Genomic DNA, 25,079 nt, shown 5'->3' on the forward strand with positions numbered 1-25,079 from the left:
CCTCCGTGCCAAGGCAGACGTCGTCGGTGATGGTTCTATCTATCAGTAGAGACATGACCATCTACTTCTGTATGAGACTTATGTCTATTCTATGTATGAGACAAATGACTATATACTTATGTATGAGACATATGCCTATTCTATTTTAGTACTCTGTTATCGGAACTACAACATCACATTTAGATAGAACATAATGCTCCTACAATAAGATAGTACAAACAACTAGATAGAACTACATCTAAATTAAACAGTACGTACGACTTAACTTGCAACATACAACATAAAAACTACATGAAGTCATCATCGTCATCCTCGATTGATGAAGAACTATTGCCCTTCGATGATGGAGAACTCTTGCCCTTCGACGATGAAGAACTCTTGTCCTTCGGTGATGAAGAACTTTTGCCCTTTGACAATGCAGAACTCTTGCCCTTCGACGATGCAGAACCCGGAAGCGGCGGCATGAAGATATCGTCTTCATCCTTGCTATCGTCAGTCCATAAAAATGTATGTTTTGCTGCAAACTTTAGGTATGTTTCACCCTTCGATTATTGCTTCACCCCTCTTCCCTGCAACCTCAAAAGTTCTTCCCGTATCTCCTCAAAGGTCCTGGAAGGCCACCTGCACCTACTTAATGCGTGATCTCATTCAGTAGGGTGTCAGTACTGATGAGCTGCTCCCACGGGATTAATATGTTGTCTACCCTGAAATCGGCGGCTAAATCCAGAAGACATTTGGACATACTAGGGTGAAAACTACGATCAAAAGGATATTCAGACATCTTGGCGAGACTACGATACTACACTACAATGCTTACCAACGTTAGTGCCAAGGGTGTTTTATAGGCCGAGAACACAAAGAAAGGCGGAAACTCGGTAGCGGGAAAATATGGCAGGAGATACTGGCAGGAACTAGAGAGCGGGAAAATATGGCGGGAACGAGCAAAGAGGGAAAATATGGCGGGAACGAGCAAAGCGGGAAAATATGACAGGAATGAGCAAAGCGGAAAAATATGACGAGAACGAGCAAAGCGAAAAAATATGGGGAAAAATGGCGGCCCGTGATATAAGCGAGGAACATACGGGGTAGAAAATGGGTGACATGCACCAGTAGGCCTACAGGTGGCCAATTAATACTAATCGGCCAACAGACGGCTGATTAATTCTTGCCGGCCGACTGGATCTGGGCTAGTGGCCGACAGGCCATTCGGCCAGCAGCAAACTGATAGGATGCCAGTCGGCTTGCTGTGGGCTGACTAGGCCCAATCGGCCAGCAGCAGGCCGATGGTGCATTATTTTTGAAAATGTTGTATACATGGTAATATTTATGAAAATTAATAAAATAATGTATTATTTAAAAAAAATTAGCAAAGAAATACGGCGCTTCCAATCACACGGTCAGAATGAATCTCCAACCAGTCGCTGGAAACCTTTCGGCGGCAGGTATCTTTGTTTAACCGTCAGCGGCAGCGCAAACCATGGCGGACACACGGACGTGCACTCCGTGTTCGCTGCAGGGACGATCAGGTGACCCCTTTACTTTGTCCCTTTTAGGTCGATTCGTCTTCGTGGGACGCAACCCCTCTCACCTTCTGCTCTTCTCTCTCTCCCTACCTTCCCGAGGCCGCCGTTCCCAAGATTAGTTCACGCCATAGCTCGCTTCCCTGGAGCCCGCCGATCGCCAGCTCGCGAGACACTCCACTCCGCTCGGATCCTGGTCGCAGCTTGGAGATCCGGACTGGCATTTTTCCTGGTAGGTAAGCATCGTCGTCTCTGCTCTGGAGCTACTTCTCTGATCCCAAATCCGGCTCCTCTCGAGCTATCCGCGGCTGTGGACGAATTAACCGCGAAATTTGCTGTTGCTGGCGAGCTCGTGGAGGCTCCTGCGGAATGTGGCCTCGCAGGAGTTCCACCAGCGCTGGATCTGGAAGCCAGCTTCGTGTGCTCCTGCCTGGAACGCAAAAAGTTCTTGTTTTTCCCCTCCCTCCCGAAATTTCGCTGGTTTAGGTGCCCCCTTTCTCGCAAATTTTTATTCCCGGTCGTCGCTTTCGTTGCATCTGCCGGGAGAATTGAGCTGAAATGTGTGAGAGATAGTAAAATAGCCTCTTGTTGGGATGGAAATCTTGCCCTCTTCTCCCAAGATTTTAGCGAAGAGCTCTTGATTTGAGCTACCTAAGCTTCCCAGTTGTGACAGGAACACTTCTGACTTCATTTGTTGTACTTCGTGGACTCTTGCTTATCAGTTGCCTTTAGATTTCTCCTTTTCTTTAATAATTTATTATCATTTTCGAGAAATGTTGCTATTGCCATGTCTCGATCACTAACCCTGGATCTTTGCAGGGTGGTCAGTGGCGAGAAAAAAGGTTGTTTTTTGGCTGAGTCTCTGAGCTCCGGAGGCTTCCATCTTGGATGATGTCTCCCTAAAAGGCACAATTGCAATAGTTTGACCTGCCTGCCTTCGATGCCTTTGCCGGCGGTGGGCTAAGATAAGCTGGCATACTGTCTCTGTCTGTTGAATTTCTCAACTAGGAGTGTGATGGGGTCGTCCGGTTGCAGCTCTGAGATAGTTGAGTCCAACGAAGACTTGGATAATGCGCCTGTTAGTGGCTCCAGCGTGCTGCATATCAATGTGAAAACTGAGGAGAAAGATGGAAGACGTCGTGGTCATCCTGTGGAAGATGAGCTCGACCAGCTTCTTAAGGCAATTGATAGCAGGACTTACCGTCGAGCACTTAGCCCCGGCCAGGCCGGGGCAGATTCTTTGTTGAAGCATGCTCAAAAGACACCTAGGTCAGGGTCATCTCAAATTGCAGTCACTGGGATATGCTCCAAACCTGTCAATATGAAGCAGGCACTGAGAAGGCATTGCATTTCCCAGGCGTCAGAAATGGCTGCAATGAAGAGGTTGTCGATGTCGCCTGGGTCATCGAGTTCATCTGAAGCAGGGACTATCCACAGGCTTTATGCCTCCTTGATGGTTCAGAGTAGTGATGGAAGCGTTGTGCATGATGATAAAAAGAACTTGATTGAGATATCAATCACTCCAGAAAAGATTAGTAAGAATCTATCTAGAGGAACAAGTGGCTTTAGTGAAGACTGTGATTTTGAGACAGCTGATGGAAGTGCAGTCACCTCCATCCATTCTGCATCTTCTACCTCAACTGATATACAAAAGGTCAGGATCCAAGATGTCATCAGTGGTGACCCTGTAGAAAGTGAGAGCTCCATTGTGCAAAATGGAAAAACGCATAAACAAGTTTCTGCGACTACTGATGATAGTCCATCCAGAATCCCCATATTGATCAAACCCATCACAACATCCCGGCTCGTGAAGCCAGTTTTTCGATGCAAAACCAGCAGTAAGAGTAAAATGAAAGAAGAACAACCTTCACTTGGTAATTCCTCCAATAGTACTAAATTCTGCTCTTCAAAGGAATCCATTTCCCATGTATCAACCAGCTCCTCTTCGGCGTCCAGCATTAGTAATCCCACCAGCTGTGCAGAAGGGGAGATAAATCCAGGACCAGAAAAATCTGATGAGAGGTCGTCTGAATGGTTAACATTGGAAAAAGGTGAGTGCTCCCAGAATTCGAAGAGCAGCATTAGTGAGTATGGATGTAGCACTAGTATCAGCGATGAGAGCCAATTTGGCTTATGTGGCTATAACAACAGGCCCCATATGGTGAAGGATCTCTGTTGGATAACCATTCGCCAGTTGGCGTTGCAACAGGGACCCTTAGGACTCGACAACTTTAGGCTTCTGAAGAGGCTTGGATGTGGGGATATCGGGACTGTGTATCTTGCAGAATTGGTTGATTCAGATTGCTTGTTTGCTTTGAAGGTTATGGATATCGAGTACCTGATTAGTAGGAAAAAGATGCTACGAGCACAGGCTGAGAGAGAGATACTAGAAATGCTGGATCATCCTTTTCTTCCTACTCTTTATGCCCATTTTACGACAGACAATCTCTCATGCTTAGTCATGGAGTACTGTCCGGGTGGTGATCTGCACGTTCTTCGTCAAAGACAACCCGGTAGAAGCTTCCCAGAGCCATCTGCGAGGTACATTTCATTGAGTACTTAAAACTTCAGACATGAACATTCAGTATTGCAGAAGCCTGCATGATTGTGCATTTATTTTCTTTACTCGAAGTAATCAGTTTCTTAATCTAAACTCACCTAGTGATTACAATCTCTGACCGAGCTACCATTGCACTACTGTATGTTGGCTCGGTTTATGACTGTAGTTCTTGATGTTCCAAATTTCCTGCTTATTATGCATTATAAAATCTGCAAACATAATCATGTAGCTCTCTTCAGAGTTACAGCCTAAACACATCATGCCATTCTAACAAGACTGATCTATTATCATTTCATCTATGAATGTACTTTTCAACTTTAAGGATGCCACTTTAGAGAGGCGTATTTAGTACGTAACATCATTGTACATTTTTTCTATGTTCTAATAACTCTGTTTTGCACTTGTGTAGTCGCCATCTGTTTGTACTAATAAAATCATTGATTTGCAGGTTTTATGTTGCAGAAGTTCTCCTTGCGCTGGAATATCTTCACATGCTGGGAGTCATATACCGTGATCTTAAGCCAGAGAATATCCTGGTCCGCGATGATGGTCACATCATGCTATCAGATTTTGATCTCTCGCTAAGGTGCTCTGTTAGCGCCGTGCTCCTCCGGTCATCCTCGGTAGCAGCGAATCACCAACCAAAGAAGCTTACAAGCCCTTGTGCAGAGAGCTACTGCATCAACTCGTCGTGCCTCCAGCCCTCTTGTGCCCAAACGTCTTGTTTCAGGCCACGCCCCTGGGTACCGAAGCCCAGGAAGCCTAAATCTTCCCTGAAGAGGCTGCCTCAACTTGTTGTAGAGCCTACAGAAGCACGCTCCAATTCCTTTGTTGGCACACATGAGTATCTTGCACCAGAAATCATCAAAGGGGATGGTCACGGGAGTGCTGTTGACTGGTGGACGTTTGGTGTGTTCCTTTATGAACTTTTGTATGGTAGGACACCCTTCAGAGGTCCTGGGAATGATGAAACATTGGCAAATGTTGTTTCCCAGAATCTCCGGTTCCCGGATAACCCGGTTGTCAGCAGCAATGCAAAGGATCTCATCAGAGGATTGCTAGTCAAGGAGCCGGAGAACAGGCTGGGAACGTTGAGAGGAGCAGCTGAAATCAAGCAGCACCCTTTCTTTGAAGGGTTGAACTGGGCCTTGATACGATCTGCTGCCCCACCAGAGACACGGCCTTGCGATGTCGTGACTCTTGCGACGGTGCGGAAGAAGAAAGAAGGCAAATGCCTGGACTTTAGGAGCGCCGAGGAGCTGGAGTTTGAAGTTTTCTAGTGAGGTCTTGGTACAGTTTAGCACAATTTCTGCCGATAGTCTACAATTTTTCTGTTGAGTAGGTAAAGGTTGGGGCTGTCTGTACATGGTAGATTCTTGTATGCTCAGTTGCTGCTATATTCCTGTGAATAGATCACTTTTCTTTAATTGAAAGGAACAATCAGAGCCCACGGTATCATTGCCGTTGCGTCTATTGGAGGCTCCAGTTGATCTAGTGATCTCTTCCTATTGTGCAGCCGAATTCTTGGAGGAGCATGCACATCCACTGTTTCTGCTATGGGCAAGAGGGTGATTACTTTTCCTCTCAAATGGGCGCAATAATGCATGCAAGCACTGATGTTTCACCTACAAGACTTGGACTTCTGTGAAAGGAACTCTTACAAAACATCCTTTTTCTTACTCCAAATACTCCCTCCATTCACTTTTGTAAGGAACGCCTTACAATAGTGAACAGAGGGAGTATGTTTTTTCTAAGAATGAAGTAGGGTTTCTTGGTGCACTAAACTGATTTTCCAATGAAGAAGAAGCCACGAGAATGATCACAAAAACAATCAAATTATCTGTACTCCCTGCAATGTGTATCTTTGTCTGGTTCCTCCCTAGGATCCTATTGTCCAAGGCATCGCCTCTCCATGGGGCCCTATGATCAAATCATTCATATGCTTGTGCGCCAACCACATGTGGTGTTGGATCCAGAAAGATGGAGATGTAACAACTGGGGTTGGACAACTGAAATCTTAAATCAGTTCTGAAGTTTGCACGATTTATGATGCGTCACATTTTGAGAAGATGTGGGAACATGTGATTTTGAACTCAAAACTCATTCCTCATGCTCGGTGAGGGTTATGCCTTGTACAATCTAAGGTGTTTATAGAAATAAACCAGCATTTATAAGCACTGAGTATTTATTTGTAGAGGATAGATGTTTAATTAGACATCTTTTCTGTGGAGATAGATAAACACATATGTTAAAAAAATGATTTATTTTACATATCTCCTTACGCACCTTGCATTGTACATTATATGTTGCTACTAATCGCCATGTCAAAGGAGCCTCAATGCCATGGCAATGACGATTGCTTGTGGATTTGGAAGCTATAACACGACCGACAATGCCATGATTAGGGTTAACACCTTTGTTTTAGAGGTGATGATTAGGGTCCACACCTAACCACAAAGTAACTGAAACGGCAACGACATTCCCTAAAAGAAAAGAGTAGGTTTTCCGAGACACGTCAGACACAAAGGTATCATTCACGCGAATAATACAGGAAGGTTTACTTTTTATTTTATTTTGAGGGAATATAAGAAATGTTTACTTAGTTAAACATAATCATATCGATCGAGACGAGACACTTAATCGGAAACTATGATGTAGCGTCTCCTAATCATGGCATTCTGGTCTATGTACGGACCTTTTCATCATCTCTACTCCTGATGGAGCAGTTGGTGAATAGTATCCACGGTTTATTTTCGTCGGTTTTTTTCATCTTCTCTCCTACCGCCCTAGCGGTTTATTTTCACATTATCTCCCACACAACGAAAAAAATCTGAACGAATCAGAACTTTTCATGCTGGCGTAAGTTATTATTTAGTAATATCTTTATGTGAAAGAATCAATCATGGTCAATCTTTAAAGATCAAATATAAATTAATTAACCTTACCATAAATCGCTCAATCATATTAATTAATATTTCCATACGTCAAAGAATCAATCACGATCAATCTCTAAAGATCAAATCTAAATTAATTAATCTTTTCTTCTCGTCCAATCTCCGAATCTTTATTGTCTTCTCTTCTATTTCCTACCTTCCCCCTCGCTGCCTCCTTGTAACGCCCTCGATGTGGCTATATCTCCTACGTGTCGAAGCACGACTTAGAGGCATAACCGCACTGAAAGCAATGTCGCAAGTGAGGTAATCTTCACAACAACCCATGTAAATAAATAAAGGGGAAAAGTACATAGTTGGCTTACACTCGCCACGTCACACAAATACATAAATAAGTCATTACATTCATCCAATACACTCAGGGTCCGACTACGGAACCAAAATAAAGATCAACCCCCAAATGCGACAAAGTCCCCGATCGCCCCAACTGGGCACCACTACTGATCATCTGGGAAAGACACATAGTAACGACAAGAGTCTTCATCGAACTCCCACTTGAGCTCAAACGCGTCACCTGGAGCGAAATCATCGGTCCCTGCATCTGGTTTTGGAAGGAATCTGTGAGTCACGGGGACTCAGCAATCTCACACCCTCGCGATCAAGACTATTTAAGCTTATAGGAAGGGTAAAATGTATGATGTGGAGCTGCAGCAAGCAACTAGCATATATGGTGGCTAACATCGCAAAAGAGAGCGAGAAGAGAAGGCAAAGCACGGACGAACAACTATGATCAAGAAGTGATCCTAGAACAACCTACGTCAAGCATTACTCCAACACCGTGTTCACTTCCCGGACTCCGCCGAGAAGAGACCATCACGGCTACACACACGGTTGATGCATTTTAATTAAGTTAAGTTTCAGGTTATCTACAACCGGACATTAACAAATTCCCATCTGCCCATAACCGCGGGCACGGCTTTCGAAAGTTCAAATCCCTGCAGGGGAGTCCCAACTTAGCCCATCACAAGCTCTCACGCTCAACGAAGGATATTCCTTCTCCCAAGACATTCCGATCAGACTCGGCATCCAGGTTACAAGACATCCTCGACAATGGTAAAACAAGTCCAGCAACACCGCCTGAATGTGCCGACAAATCCCGATAGGAGCTGCATATATCTCGTTCTTAGGGCACACCCAGATAAGCAGTCCGTACAACTAAAACCAGCCCTCGGGTTTCCCCGAGGTGGCGCTGGACGAAGCTCTAGTTTGGACCAACACTCAGAGGAGCACTGGCCCGGGGGGGGGGGGTGTAACACCCTCGATGCGACTATATCTCCCACGTGCCGAGGCACGACTTAGAGGCATAATCGCATTGAAGGCATATGTCGAAAGTTAGGCAATCTTCACAACATCCCATGTAATATGATAATAAAAGGGGAGATAACATAGTTGGCTTACACTCGCCACGTCAATCAAGTACATAAATACCATTACATCATCCAAACACTCATGGCCTGACTACGGCGCCAAAATAAAAGAGAACCCAACATGCGACACGGTCCCAATCACCCCCAACTGGGCACCACTACTGATCATCGGGAAAGGAAACATAGTAACGTTGAGAGTCTTCGTCGAACTCCCACTTGAGCTCATACGCGTCTCCTGGAGCGGAATCATCAGGCCCTGCATCTGGTGTAATAGTAATCTGTGAGCCACAGGGACTCAGCAATCTCGCACCCTCGCGATCAAGACTATTTAAGCTTATAGGTAAGGCAAGGTAAAATATGTGGAGCTGCAGCAAGCGACTAGCAAATATGGTGGCTAACTTATTCGCAAAAGAGAGCGAGAAGAGGAGGCAAAGCACGAGCGAGAAACTAGAGAGCAACCTGCGCAAACATTACTCCAACACCGTGTCCACTTCCCGGACTCCGCCGAGAAGAGGCCATCACGGTAACACACTCAGTTGATTCATTTTAATTAAGTTAAGGTTCAAGTTATCTACAACCGGACATTAACAAATTCCCATCTGCCCATAACCGCGGGCACGGCTTTCGAAAGTTCAAATCCCTGCAGGGGAGTCCCAACTTAGCCCATGACAAGCTCTCACGGTCAACGAAGGAATAGACCTCCTCCCAAGACGTTCCGATCAGACTCGGTATCTCGGTATACTCAAGACACTTCGACAGGTTAAAACAAGACCAGCAACACCGCCCGAATGTGCCGACAAATCCCGATAGGAGCTGCACATATCTCTTTCTCAGGGCACACTCAGATTGTCCTAGGTACGGGTAGGCCAGCCCAGAGTTGCCCCTGGTGGCCACCGGTAGCTGACAGGTGGACCAACACTCAGAGGAGCACTGGCCCGGGGGGTTAAAATAAGATGACCCTTGAGTCTGCAGAACCCAAGGGAAAGAAAAGGCTAGGTGGCAAATGGTAAAACCAAGGTTGGGCATTGCTGGAAAAGCTTTAATCAAGGCGAACTATCAAGGGGTTCCCATTATAACCCAACCGCGTAAGGAACGCAAAATCCGGGAACATAACACCGATATGACGGAAACTAGGGCGGCAAGAGTGGAACAAAACACTAGGCGAGAGGCCGAGCCTTCCACCCTTTACCAAGTATATAGATGCATTAAGATAACAAGATAATATAATGATATCCCAACAAGTAAATAAATGTTCCAACAAGGAACGGCCTTCAATCTTCACCTGCAACTAGCAACGCTATAAGAGGGGCTGAGCAAAGCGGTAACATAGCCAATCAACGGTTTGCTAGGACATGGTGGGTTAGAGGTTTGACATGGCAATTTGGGAGGCTCAAGCAAGTGGTAGGCATCGTAGCAATGGCATAGCAAAAGAGCGAGCAAACTAGCATAGCAAAGATAGTAGTGATTTCGAGGGTATGATCATCTTGCCTGCACAGTTGTCAGAGTTGACTGGATCCTCGAAAGCAAACTCAACGGGCTCCTCGTTAGCGAACTCGTCTCCCGGCTCTACCCAAACAAGACAAACAAGCAACAAGGATACAATCAACCACGTGCAAGGATCAAGCAATATGATGCAATGATGATATGCTATGCGGGATGCGATGCGGGATGCAAAATGCAAGATATGACAGGAAATGCATGAACCTGGCCTCAACTTGGAAACCAAGTGTGCCACTGGAAAGATGAGATGAAATCGCTTGAAAACGATATAAAGAACGCCGGAATCGGAGTTACGGTTTGGAAATGGCAAGCGATTCAAAAATGACACCGGTCTGCGATTTACAGCAAGTAGGCATCTAAATGCAATGAAATGAACATGCTACATCACCCAAACATGACAACAAAATACATGGCAGGGATGCATACAAGATGCTTAACAAAAGTCTAGCACTGAGCTACGGCCAATTCATCCATTAACAGGTTCAAACAAGCATGGCAAAAATGCATATGACAAACAGATCTCAGACTTAGTGAAATTAACACTTGTCTGGAATTTCAGATCAGGTAGCCCTCTTCGGAGCAACAAAACTACATGCTACAGGATCTGAACATGGCAAAGTAAAGCATGGCATGGAGCTACTCAAAGAGCTTAACAAAAGTCCCTTAGTGACCTTGAGCCAAAAGGGATCAGAAAATACAATTGCAAGCATGTGAACATAGCAAAAACATAATCAGTTTTCATACTTAGTGAAAACTGGAGCAAGCTGAAATATACTCAAGTAGGCATGTTTACGAGCTCGATGCACTCACTATGGTGCAAGTCATGGCAAGACAAGCATACAACCATCAAGAAGGCACAAAATTCAAGCTAGACATGGCAAGAACAATAGCATAGCATGCACGGATCAACTACAACATCATCGGGCAAAATTGCAAACAAGTTGACAATCTGCCCAGATTCACAAAGTAGCAAAAGTAGAGCTCGATTGACTCAAGCTAGGGTGCTCCATAATTGCAAACAAAGACATGGATGGATAGAGCACTACAATATTAACAAAACATCCTTACTGATCATCCTCAAAAGAGGCACGGATCACTAGGAAACAACATGAACATATGGCATCATGAGATAAACAGCTCAAGGACTTAGTGAAATTACTAAGTCCCTGAAAACAGAATTAGCAAGTGCACCACTTTGCAAGCTTGCACAAGTCACCACACACATCACAAAAATACATGGGTTGCACCTCTGGAAAGATGACAAAACCCTTAACAAAACACATGTAGAGCAACAGGGCATATCATGCACACATTAATCATGGCAAAAATGACAAAAAGCTAAACGGAGTAGCAGATCTGACAATTATCTCAAGTAGCCCTCTTCTAACAGCATTTCGGGCATCAAGATGAACTCAAATGAAAATGATGCAATGGAATGAAATGATGTACTCTCTGAGATGAACATTTTGATATGCTATATGCATGAATCGGAGCTACGGATGCAAAGTTACGGAGCTATGAACAGGGGCACTGGATCTGAATTCGGGACTTAGTGAAAAAAACACCTCCGAGATCTAGGGTTTGACCTGGCACGGAATCAAGGCGGGCCGGCGAGGCACTGTTCACGGCGGCGGAGTGCCGGCGGAGGGCGGGGAGGCGGCGGCGGGCGAGGCGCGGCGGGCCCGGGAGGAGAGGCGGCGCGCGGCGGCCGGGGTCGGCGGCGGCTGCGGCGGCCCGGGCGACGAGGTGGCGACGGCGGCGGCGGGGTGGACCGCGGCGGCGCGGCGCCGGAGTGGAGGGCGAAGGGCGCGGGCGGCGGCGGCCTCGGGCTGGCGGGGGCCCGACGTGGGCTCCGCGGGCCTTGGGCGGCGGCGGGTTGGTGGCGGTGACGTGGCAGGCGGCGATTGGGCGAGGGGGCGGCGGCGGACATGTCCGGCCCGGACGGACGTGTCCGGCCGGCGCGGAGAGGAAAAAATTAGGGTTTCGGGGAGGGGGGATCCGAGATTTTCGAGGAGGATCTCTTTATAGGCATAGAGGGAGTTAGGAGAGTCCAAATGAGGTGCGATTTTCGGCCACGCGATCGTGATCGAACGCTCTAGATGATGGAGCAGAGTTAGGTGGGTTTTGGGCCAAATTGGAGGGGTGTTGGGCTTCAACACACACGAGGCCTTTTCGGTCCCTCGGTTAACCGTTGGAGTATCAAACGAAGTCCAAATGGTACGAAACTTGATAGGCGGTCTACCGGTAGTAAACCAAGGCCGCTTGGCAAGTCTCGGTCCAATCCGGAAATGTTTAATCCCCACACACGAAAGAAAGCTAGAAATGGCCACCGGAGGAGAACGAAGCGCCGGAATGCAAAACGGACAACGGGGAAAATGCTCGAATGCATGAGACGAACACGTATGCAAATGCAATGCACATGATGACATGATATGAGATGCATGACAACGACAAAAACACACGGAGACAAAGACCCGAACCCGAGGAAATAAATATAACTTATTGCTGGAGACAGAAAGAGTTGGAGTACAAATTGGGAAAGTTACATCCGGGGTGTTACAACACTCCACCACTACGAAAGGATCTCGTCCCGAGATCTAGGACTGAAAGAACGCCGGGTACTCAGAAGGTGATCCTCACGTTCCCAGGTAGCTTCACGGTCGGAATGGTGTGACCACTTGACTTTGAGAAATTTGATTGACTTGTTGCGAGTCTCGCATTCAATCTCTTCAAGAATAGCAACTGGGTGCTCACGATAGGAGAGATCTTCTTGGAGCTCAATGTCCTCGAAGTTGATGGTGCGGTCAGGAGTCTTGAAGCACTTTCGAAGCTGAGAGACATGGAACACGTCATGAACATTTGCAAAGTTTGAAGGAAGCTCGAGTTGCTAGGCGAGGTCGCCTCTCTTGCTGACAATCTTGAAAGGTCCCACGTATCTGGGGGCAAACTTCCCTTTAATACCGAAGCGACGAGTACCTTTCATAGGAGAGACATGGAGGTAAACATGATCTACGATCTCGAAAGCCAAATCACGGTGCTTACTATCATAGTAGCTCTTCTGACGGGATTGGGCTGCTTTGAGGTTATCTCGAATGACTTTGCACATTTCTTCTGCCTCTGTGATTAAGTCATTACCCAAAAGCTGACGTTCACCGGTTTCAGACCAGTTGAGAGGGGTACGTCACTTCCTGCCATACAGAATTTCGAATGGGGCCTTGCCCGAACTTGCTTGAAAACTGTTGTTGTAGGAGAATTCAGCATAAGGAAGACAATCCTCCCACTTCATGCCGAAGGAGATCACACAAGCCCTGAGCATATCTTCAAGAATCTGGTTGACACGCTCAACTTGACCGCTAGTTTGAGGATGGAATGCTGTGCTGAAGCGGATGTTCGTGCCCATGGCCTTCTGAAAAGAATCCCAAAACTTTGAGGTAAAGATGCTGCCACGGTCTGAAGAGATCACTTGTGGAATGCCGTGCAGAGAGACAATACGAGAGGTATAGAGTTCCGCCAATTGAGCTGCAGTGATGGACTCTTTGATAGGCAGAAAGTGAGCCACTTTGGTGAGTTTGTCGATGACAACGAATATAGCATCATTGCCACGCTTGGACTTTGGAAACCCAGTCACGAAGTCCATTTCACTGTGGTCAAACTTCCATTCTAGAATGGCAAGAGGTTGGAGGAGACCAGCTGGCCTTTGGTGTTCTGCCTTCACTCTTCTGCAGACATCACATTCATTCATGAATTGAGCAATCTCACGCTTCATTCGAGTCCACCAATAATCTTGCTTGAGGTCCTGATACATCTTCGAGCTCCCCGGGTGGATGGAGAGGAGAGAATTGTGAGCCTCGTTCATGATCACTTTACGAAGGTCATCTTTGGGTACAACAATACGATCCTCGAAGAAGAGAGTGTCCTTGTCATCAAGGCGGTAGCACTTGTACTTGGACTGACTCTTGGCAATCCCAATCTTCACCTTTTTCACCATAGCATCAAGAAGCTGGGCTTGGCGAATCTGGTCTTCCAAGGTAGGAGAGACTTGAAGGTTGGCGAGGAAACCTTGAGGAACAACTTGCAGATTAAGTTTGCGGAAAGCTTCACAAAGCTCGGGTTGATAAGGCTTGAGAATCAGACTGTTGCAGTAAGCTTTCCTGCTCAATGCGTCAGCAATCACATTGGCCTTGCCTGGAGTATACTCGATACTCAGATTATACTCTTGAATCATTTCGACCCATCGAGTTTGTCTGAGGTTGAGATTAGGCTGAGTGAAGATGTACTTGAGACTCTTGTGATCAGTGAAAATGTCTACTTTTCTTTCCAATAGAAGATGTCTCCAAGTCAAAAGTGAAGGAAATATGCCCTAGAGGCCATAATAAAGTTATTATTTATTTCCTTATATCATGATAAATGTTTATTATTCATGCTAGAATTGTATTAACTGGAAACATAATACATGTGTGAATACATAGACAAACAAAGTGTCACTAGTATGCCTCTACTTGACTAGCTCGTTAATCAAAGATGGTTATGTTTCCTAACCATGAACAATGAGTTGTTATTTGATTAACGGGATCACATCATTAAGTGAATGATCTGATTGACATGACCCATTCCATTAGCTTAGCACCCGATCGTTTAGTATGTTGCTATTGCTTTCTTCATGACTTATACATGTTCCTATGACTATGAGATTATGCAACTCCCGTTTGCCGAAGGAACACTTTGTGTGCTACCAAACGTCACAACGTAGCTGGGTGATTATAAAGGAGCTCTACAGGTGTCTCCAAAGGTACATGTTGGGTTGGCGTATTTCGAGATTAGGATTTGTCACTCCGATTGTCGGAGAGGTATCTCTGGGCCCTCTCGGTAATGCACATCACTTAAGCCTTGCAAGCATTGCAACTAATGAGTTAGTTGTGGGATGATGTATTACAGAACAAGTAAAGAGACTTGCCGTTAACGAGATTGAACTAGGTATTGGAATACCGACGATCGAATCTCGGGCAAGTAACATACCGATGACAAAGGGAACAACGTATGTTGTTATGCGGTCTGATCGATAAAGATCTTCGTAGAATATGTAGGAGCCAATATGAGCATCCAGGTTCCGCTATTGGTTATTGACTGGAGACATGTCTTGGTCATGTCTACATTATTCTCGAACCCGTAGGGTCCGCACGCTTAAGGTTATGATGACAGTTATATTATGAGTTTATACATTTTGATGTACCGAAGTTTGTTCGGAGTCCCGGATATGATCACGGACATGACGAGGAGTCTCAAAATGGTCGAGACATCAAGATTGATATATTGGAAGCCTATGTTTGGATATCGGAAGTGTTCCGGGTGAAATCGGGATTTTACCGGAGTACCGAGAGGTTACCGGAACCCCCCGGGAGCTATATGGGCCTTAATGGGCCATAGTGGAAGAAGAGGAGAGGCAGCCAGGGTTTGGGCCGCGCGCCCCTCCCCCCTAGTCCGAATAGGACAAGGAGAGAGGGGGCCGGCGCCCTCCTCCTTCTCTCTCTCTCTTTTCCACCTCATGAATCCTATTCCAACTAGGATTGGGGGAGAAGTCCTACTCCCGGAGGGAGTAGGACTCCTCCTGGCGCGCCCCTCATGGCCGGCCGGCCTCCCCCCTTTAGTCCTTTATATACGGAGGCAGGGGCACCCCAGAGACACACAAGTTGATCCACGTGATCTATTCCTTAGCCGTGTGCGGCGCCCCCAGCCACCATAGTCCTCGATAATATTGTAGCGGAGTTTAGGCGAAGCCCTGCTGCAGTAGTACATCAAGATCGTCACCACGCCGTCGTGCTGACGGAACTCTTCCCCGACACTTTGCTGGATCAGAGTCTGGGGATCGTCATCGAGCTGAACGTGTGCTAAAACTCGGAGGTGCCGTAGTTTCGGTGCTTGATCGGTCGGGCCGTGAAGACGTATGACTACATCAACCAAACGCTTCCGTTGTCGATCTACTAGGTATGTAGATCACACTCTCCCCTCGCTATGCATCACCATGATCTTGCGTGTGCGTAGGAATTTTTTTGAAATTACTACGTTCCCCATCAGTGGCATCCGAGCCTAGGTTTTATATGTTGATGTTATATGCACGAGTAGAACACAAGTGAGTTGTGGGCGATATAAGTCATACTGCTTACCAGCATGTCATACTTTGGTTCGGCGGTATTGTTGGACGAAGCGGCCCGGACCGACATTACGCGTACGCTTACGCGAGACCGGTTCTCCGGACGTGCTTTGCACATAGGTGGCTTGCGGGTGACAGTTTCTCCAACTTTAGTTGAATCGAGTGTGGCTACGCCCGGTCCTTGCGAAGGTTAAAATAACACCAACTTGACAAACTATCGTTGTGGTTTTGATGCATAGGTAAGATTGGTTCTTGCTTAAGCCCGTAGCAGCCACGTAAAACTTGCAACAACAAAGTAGAGGACGTCTAACTTGTTTTTGCAGGGCATGTTGTGATGTGATATGGTCAAGACATGATGCTGATTTTTATTGTATGAGATGATAATGTTTTGTAACCGAGTTATCGGCAACTGGCAGGAGCCATATGGTTGTCGCTTTATTGTATGCAATGCAATCGCAATGTAATGCTTTACTTTATCACTAAGCGGTAGCGATAGTCGTGGAAGCACAAGCTCGGCGAGATGACAACGATGCTACGATGGAGATCAAGGTGTCGCGCCGGTGACGATGGTGATCACGACGGTGCTTCGGAGATGGAGATCACAAGCACAAGATGATGATGGCCATATCATATCACTTATATTGATTGCATGTGATGTTTATCTTTTATGCATCTTATCTTGCTTTGATTGACGGTAGCATTATAAGATGATCTCTCACTAAATTATCAAGTAGTGTTCTCCCTGAGTATGCACCGTTGCGAAAGTTCTTCATGCTGAGACACCACGTGATGATCGGGTGTGATAGGCTCTACGTTCAAATACAACGGGTGCAAAACAGTTGCACACGCGGAATACTCAGGTTAAACTTGACGAGCCAAGCATATACAGATATGGCCTCGGAACACGGAGACCGAAAGGTCGAGCGTGAATCATATAGTAGATATGATCAACATAAAGATGTTCACCAATGAAACTACTCCATCTCACGTGATGATCGGACATGGTTTAGTTGATTTGGATCACGTAATCACTTAGAGGATTAGAGGGATGTCTATCTAAGTGGGAGTTCTTTAAGTAAATTAACTGAACTTAAATTTATCATGAAACTTAGTACCTGATTAGTATCTTGCTTGTTTATGTTTGATTGTAGATATATGGCTCGTGCTGTTGTTCCGTTGAATTTTAATGCGTTCCTTGAGAAAGCAAAGTTGAAAGATGATGGTAGCAATTACACGGACTGGGTCCGTAACTTGAGGATTATCCTCATTGCTGCACAGAAGAATTACGTCCTGGAAGCACCGCTGGGTGCCAGGCCTGCTGCAGGAGCAACGCCAGATGTTGTGAACGTCTGGCAGAGCAAAGCTGATGACTACTCGATAGTTCAGTGTGCCATGCTTTACGGCTTAGAATCGGGACTTCAACGACGTTTTGAACGTCATGGAGCATATGAGATGTTCCAGGAGTTGAAGTTAATATTTCAAGCAAATGCCCGGATTGAGAGATACGAAGTCTCCAATAAGTTCTATAGCTGCAAGATGGAGGAGAACAGTTCCGTCAGTGAGCATATACTCAAAATGTCTGGGTATAATAATCACTTGATTCAGTTGGGAGTTAATCTTCCAGATGACTGCGTCATTGACAGAATTCTCCAATCACTGCCACCAAGCTACAAGAGCTTCGTGATGAACTATAATATGCAAGGGATGAATAAGACTATTCCCGAGCTCTTCACAATGCTGAAAGCTGCGGAGATAGAAATCAAGAAGGAGCATCAAGTGTTGATGGTTAACAAGACCACTAGTTTCAAGAAAAAGGGCAAAGGGAAGAAGAAGGGAAACTTCAAAAAGAACGGCAAGCAAGTTGCTACTCAAGAGAAGAAACCCAAACCTGGACCTAAGCCTGAAACTGAGTGCTTCTATTGCAAGCAGACTGGTCACTGGAAGCGGAACTGCCCCAAGTATTTGGCGGATAAGAAGGATGGCAAGGTGAACAAAGGTATGTGATATACATGTTATTGATGTGTATCTTACTAATACTCGCAGTAGCACCTGGGTATTTGATACTGGTTCTGTTGCTAATATTTGCAACTCGAAACAGGGACTACGGATTAAGCGAAGATTGGCTAAGGACGAGGTGACGATGCGCATGGGAAACGGTTCCAAAGTCGATGTGATCGCAGTCGACACGCTACCTCTACATCTACCTTCGGGATTAATATTAGACCTAAATAATTGTTATTTGGTGCCAGCGTTAAGCATGAACATTATATCTGGATCTTGTTTGATGCGAGACGGTTATTCATTTAAATCAGAGAATAATGGTTGTTCTATTTATATGAGTAATATCTTTTATGGTCATGCACCCTTGAAGAGTGGTCTATTCTTGTTAAATCTCGATAGTAGTAATACACATATTCATAATGTTGAAGCCAAAAGATGCAGAGTTGATAATGATAGTGCAACTTATTTGTGGCACTGCCGTTTAGGTCACATCGGTGTAAAGCGCATGAAGAAACTCCATACCGATGGACTTTTGGAACCACTTGATTATGAATCACTTGGTACTTGCGAACCGTGCCTCATGGGCAAGATGACTAAAACGCCGTTCTTCGGTACTATGGAGAGAGCAACAGATTTGTTGGAAATCATACATACAGATGTATGTGGTCCGATGAATATTGAGGCTCGTGGCGGATATCGTTATTTTCTCACCTTCACAGATGATTTAAGCAGATATGGGTATATCTACTTAATGAAACATAAGTCTGAAAAGTTCAAAAAGTTCAAAGAATTTCAGAGTGAAGTTGAAAATCATCGTAACAAGAAAATAAAGTTTCTACGATCTGATCGTGGAGGAGAATATTTGAGTTATGAGTTTGGTGTACATTTGAAAAATTGTGGAATAGTTTCGCAACTCACGCCACCCGGAACACCACAGCGTAATGGTGTGTCCGAACGTCGTAATCGTACTTTACTAGATATGGTGCGATCTATGATGTCTCTTACTGATTTACCGCTATCGTTTTGGGGATACGCTCTAGAGACGGCCGCATTCACATTAAATAGGGCACCATCAAAATCCGTTGAGACCACGCCTTATGAACTGTGGTTTGGCAAGAAACCAAAGTTGTCGTTTCTGAAAGTTTGGGGCTGCGATGCTTATGTGAAAAAGCTTCAACCTGATAAGCTCGAACCCAAATCGGAGAAATGTGTCTTCATAGGATATACAAAGGAGACTATTGGATACACTTCTATCACAGATCCGAAGGCAAGACTTTTGTTGCTAAATTCGGAAACTTTCTAGATAAGGAGTTTCTCTCGAAAGAAGTGAGTGGGAGGAAAGTAGAACATGATGAGGTAACTGTACCTGCTCCCTTATTGGAAAGTAGTACATCACAGAAAACTGTTTCTGTGACACCTACACCAGTTAGTGAGGAAGCTAATGATAATGATCATGAAACTTCAGAACAAGATACTACTGAACCTCGTAGATCAACCAGAGTAAGATCCGCACCAGAGTGGTATGGTAATCCCGTTCTGGAAGTCATGCTATTAGATCATGATGAACCTACGAACTATGAAGAAGCGATGGTGAGCCCAGATTCCGCAAAGTGGCTTGAAGCCATGAAATCTGAGATGGGATCCATGTATGAGAACAAAGTATGGACTTTGGTTGACTTGCCCGATGATCGGCAAGCAATTGAGAATAAATGGATCTTCAAGAAGAAGACTGACGCTGACGGTAATATTACTGTCTACAAAGCTCGACTTGTCGCAAAAGGCTTTTGGCAAGTTCAAGGGATTGACTACGATGAGACCTTCTCACCCGTAGCGATGCTTAAGTCTGTCCGAATCATGTTAGCAATTGCCGCATTTTATGATTATGAAATTTGACAGATGGATGTCAAAACTGCATTCCTGAATGGATTTCTGGAAGAAGAGTTGTATATGATGCAACCAGAAGGTTTTGTCGATCCAAAGGGAGCTAACAAAGTGTGCAAGCTCCAGCGATCCATTTATGGACTGGTGCAAGCCTCTCGGAGTTGGAATAAACGCTTTGATAGTGTGATCAAAGCATTTGGTTTTATACAGACTTTTGGAGAAGCCTGTATTTACAAGAAAGTGAGTGGGAGCTCTGTAGCATTTCTGATATTATATGTAGATGACATATTACTAATTGGAAATGATATAGAATTTCTGGATAGCATAAAGGGATACTTGAATAAGAGTTTTTCAATGAAAGACCTCGGTGTGAAGCTGCTTACATATTAGGCATTAAGATCTATAGAGATAGATCAAGACGCTTAATTGGACTTTCACAAACACATACCTTGACAAATTTTGAAAGAAGTTCAAAATGGATCAAGCAAAGAAAGGGTTCTTGCCTGTGTTACAAGGTGTGAAGTTGAGTAAGACTCAATGCCCGACCACTGCAGAAGATAGAGAGAATATGAAAGATGTTCCCTATGCTTCAGCCATAGGCTCTATCATGTATGCAATGCTGTGTACCAGACCTGATGTGTGCCTTGCTATAAGTCTAGCAGGGAGGTACCAAAGTAATCCAGGAGTGGATCACTGGACAGCGGTCAAGAACATCCTGAAATACCTGAAAAGGACTAAGGATATGTTTCTCATATATGGAGGTGACAAAGAGCTCATCATAAAAGGTTACGTTGATGCAAGCTTTGACACTGATCTGGACGATTCTAAATCGCAAACCGGATACGTGTTTACATTAAACGGTGGAGCTGTCAGTTGGTGCAGTTCTAAACAAAGCGTTGTAGCGGGATCTACATGTGAAGTGGAATACATAGCTGCTTCGGAAGCAGAAAATGAAGGAGTCTGGATGAAGGAGTTCATATCCGATCTAGGTGTCATACCTAGTGCATCGGGTCCAATGAAAATCTTTTGTGACAATACTGGTGCAATTGCCTTGGCAAAGGAATCCAGATTTCACAAGAGAACCAAGCACATCAAGAGACGCTTCAATTCCATCCGGGATCTAGTCCAGGTGGGAGACATAGAGATTTGCAAGATACATACGGATCTAAATGTTGCAGACCCGTTGACTAAGCCTCTTCCACGAGCAAAACATGATCAGTACCAAGGCTCCATGGGTGTTAGAATCATTACTGTGTAATCTAGATTATTGACTCTAGTGCAAGTGGGAGACTGAAGGAAATATGCCCTAGAGGCCATAATAAAGTTATTATTTATTTCCTTATATCATGATAAATGTTTATTATTCATGCTAGAATTGTATTAACCGGAAACATAATACATGTGTGAATACATAGACAAACAAAGTGTCACTAGTATGCCTCTACTTGACTAGCTCATTAATCAAAGATGGTTATGTTTCCTAACCATGAACAATGAGTTGTTATTTGATTAACGGGATCACATCATTAAGTGAATGATCTGATTGACATGACCCATTCCATTAGCTTAGCACCCGATCGTTTAGTATGTTGCTATTGCTTTCTTCATGACTTATACATGTTCCTATGACTATGAGATTATGCAACTCCCGTTTGCCGGAGGAACACTTTGTGTGCTACCAAATGTCACAACGTAACTGGGTGATTATAAAGGAGCTCTACAGGTGTCTCCAAAGGTACATGTTGGGTTGGCGTATTTCGAGATTAGGATTTGTCACTCCGATTGTCGGGGAGGTATCTCTGGGCCCTCTCGGTAATGCACATCACTTAAGCCTTGCAAGCATTGCAACTAATGAGTTAGTTGCGGGATGACGTATTATAGAACGAGTAAAGAGACTTGCCGTTAACGAGATTGAACTAGGTATTGGAATACCGACGATCGAATCTCGGGCAAGTAACATACCGATGACAAAGGGAACAACGTATGTTGTTATGCGGTCTGACCGATAAAGATCTTCGTAGAATATGTAGGAGCCAATATGAGCATCCAGGTTCCGCTATTGGTTATTGACCGGAGACATGTCTCGGTCATGTCTACATTATTCTCGAACCCGTAGGGTCCGCACGCTTAAGGTTACGATGGCAGTTATATTATGAGTTTATACATTTTGATGTACCGAAGTTTGTTCGGAGTCCCGGATATGATCACGGACATGACGAGGAGTCTCGAAATGGTCGAGACATCAAGATTGATATATTGGAAGCCTATGTTTGGATATCAGAAGTGTTCCGGGTGAAATCGGGATTTTACCGGAGTACCGGGAGGTTACCGGAACCCCCCGGGAGTTATATGGGCCTTAATGGGCCATAGTGGAAGAAGAGGAGAGGCAGCCAGGGTTTGGGCCGCGCGCCCCTCCCCCTAGTCCGAATAGGACAAGGAGAGAGGGGGCCGGCGCCCTCCTCCTTCTCTCTCTATCTTTTCCACCTCATGAATCCTATTCCAACTAGGATTGGGGGAGAAGTCCTACTCCCGGAGGGAGTAGGACTCCTCCTGGCGCGCCCCTCATGGCCGGCCGGCCTCCCCCCTTTAGTCCTTTATATACGGAGGCAGGGGCACCCCAGAGACACACAAGTTGATCCATGTGATTTATTCCTTAGCCGTGTGCGGCGCCCCCAGCCACCATAGTCCTCGATAATATTGTAGCGGAGTTTAGGCGAAGCCCTGCTGCAGTAGTACATCAAGATCGTCACCACGCCGTCGTGCTGACGGAACTCTTCCCCGACACTTTGCTGGATTGGAGTCTGGGGATCGTCATCGAGCTGAACGTGTGCTAAAACTCGGAGGTGCCGTAGTTTCGGTGCTTGATCGGTCGGGCCGTGAAGACGTACGACTACATCAACCAAACGCTTCCGTTGTCGATCTACTAGGTATGTAGATCACACTCTCCCCTCTCGTTGCTATGCATCACCATGATCTTGCGTGTGCGTAGGAAATTTTTTGAAATTACTACGTTCCCCATCAAAAAGAGCATGCACAACTGCCGCCAACTCGAGATCATGAGTGGGGTAGTTCTTCTCATTAGGCTTCAACTGGCGAGAGGTATAAGCAACAACTTTCTTCTCTTGCATCAATACCGCGCCAAGACCTTGGAGAGAGGCATCACAAAAGACCTCGTATGGTTTGGATTCATCAGGCGGCGTCAGAACTGGAGCAGTGATCAATTTCTCTTTCAAAGTGTTGAAAGCAATGTCACACTCCAGAGACCAAACGTACTTGACGTGCTTCTGGAGAAGATTTGAGAGAGGCTTCGCGATCTTAGAAAAGTTTTCAACGAATCTTCGGCAATAGCTTGCGAGACCGAGAAAACTGCGGAGTTGCTTCACGTTCTGAGGAGGTTCCCAATTCACAATTGCAGACACCTTCTCAGGATTCACGGCAATGCCCTTGGCAGAGATGATATGACCAAGATAAAGAACCTCATCGAGCCAAAATTCACACTTGGAGAACTTGGCGTAGAACTGATGTTCCCTGAGCTTATCGAGTACCAAACGCAAGTGCTTGGCATGATCTTCCTTGTTCTTCGAGAAAACCAGAATGTCGTCGAGATAGACCAAAGCGAAGTCATTGGTGTAGGCGTTGAAGATGAAGTTCATCATGCGAGAGAAAGTCGGAGGGGCGTTGACGAGGCCAAAAGACATGACAGTGTATTCATATGAACCAAAGCTTGTCCTGAAAGCCGTCTTGGGAATATCTTGCTCACGGATTCGAATCTGATGATAACCCATACGGAGATCAAGCTTGGAGAATACTTGGGCACCTTTGAGTTGTTCGAACAGCTCATTGATGTTGGGAAGTGGGTATTTGTTCTTGATGGTCTTCTTGTTCAATGGACAGTAATCAACACAAAGTCGGTCCGTTCCATCCTTCTTCTTCACAAAAAGAACACCACAACCCCACGGAGAAGAACTAGGCCGGATGAGACCCATTTTCTCTTGAATATCGAGTTGCTTCTTCAGCTCCTTCAACTCTTCAGGTCCGAGCTTGTAAGGACGTTTGCACACAGGTTCTGTGCCAGGCTCAAGATCAATAACGAATTCAACTGGCCGGTGCGGAGGCATTCCTGGAAGCTCTTCTGGAAAGACGTCTTGATATTCGCAAACGACTGGAATTTGCGAAATAGCATCCAATTCACCCTTCTCATTGAGAGAAAACAGACGGATGGTATCATCACAAGCAGCAAAGACGATTACATCCCTAGACGAATGAGTCAATTGAATCTGCCTGGCAGCACAATCAAGCTGAGCCTTGTGCTTAGAAAGCCAATCCATTCCCAGAATAAGATCAATATCCGAGTCACCAAGAACCGTTGGGGAAGCTAGAAACTTGTAGTCACCCAAAGTGATAGTGACATCCGGAACGATGGAGTTAGCCTGCATGCGCTTACCGGGAGAGACAACTGCTAAAGGACTAGGCAAAACTTGCGAAACCAAATCATGCCTATTTGTAAACGGTCTAGAGATGAAGCAATGCGATGCACCAGTGTCAAAAAAAACTTTTGCAGGTATTTTATTAACAGGAAGGTTACCCATGATCACATCTGACGAGTCCTCTGCCTGAGCTGCATTCATCAAATTGACCTTGGCATGCTTGGGGTTATGCTTGACCACTGCTGTACTTGCCGATCTGACAGGAGGAGGAGGAAGATGCCTCTGGTTGAAACACTTGTTGGCATAGTGACCCTTCTGTTGGCACTTGTTGCACGTGACCTCTGAAAGCGGACGGTGATACGGAGCACTCGATCTTGGAGCTTGAGACGAAGTCTTGTTCTGAAAGCCAGGGTTGGGTGGGTGGGAAGAACCACTGCCACCTTTGCTCTTCTGCTGATACGACTGCCGGAACGGAGGAGGAGGAAGCCAATACTTCTGCTGCTTCGCCACTTGAGTAGAGGAAGAAGGAGTAACATCTCTGACTCGCTTCTTGGAAGCATCACACCTCAACTGAGCAGCCTCTTGCTTCAGTGCCATGTTGTAGAACTCATCGTATCTCAAGGGCTCAAAGAGAACAAGAGCTAGCTGAATTTCTTCTCTGAGACCACCCCTGAACTGATATATCATGCTCTTCTCATCAGGGATGTCCTGCTTGGCAAAGCGG

At 45.5% G+C, this 25,079-nt stretch overlaps 1 protein-coding gene across 2 annotated transcripts; it reads left to right on the top strand.

The window, feature by feature from the left end:
- The first annotated feature begins 1,477 nt into the window (after positions 1-1,477).
- On the top strand, positions 1,478-5,553 carry LOC125508257 (serine/threonine-protein kinase D6PK-like). 2 transcript variants are annotated; one of them, XM_048672910.1, is made up of 3 exons: positions 1,478-1,752; positions 2,340-4,061; positions 4,529-5,553. In XM_048672910.1, the coding sequence occupies exons 2-3, from the start codon at positions 2,536-2,538 to the stop codon at positions 5,358-5,360; spliced, it is 2,358 nt and encodes a 785-aa protein (XP_048528867.1). In that variant the 5' UTR covers positions 1,478-1,752; positions 2,340-2,535; the 3' UTR covers positions 5,361-5,553. The 2 variants fall into 2 exon arrangements, with proteins under 2 accessions (XP_048528867.1, XP_048528866.1); XM_048672909.1 differs by having other exon boundaries at positions 1,479-1,756.
- Positions 5,554-25,079: the final 19,526 nt, after the last annotated feature.

This window comes from Triticum urartu, chromosome 5, assembly GCF_003073215.2.
Source record: "Triticum urartu cultivar G1812 chromosome 5, Tu2.1, whole genome shotgun sequence".
Lineage (NCBI taxonomy): Eukaryota > Viridiplantae > Streptophyta > Magnoliopsida > Poales > Poaceae > Triticum > Triticum urartu.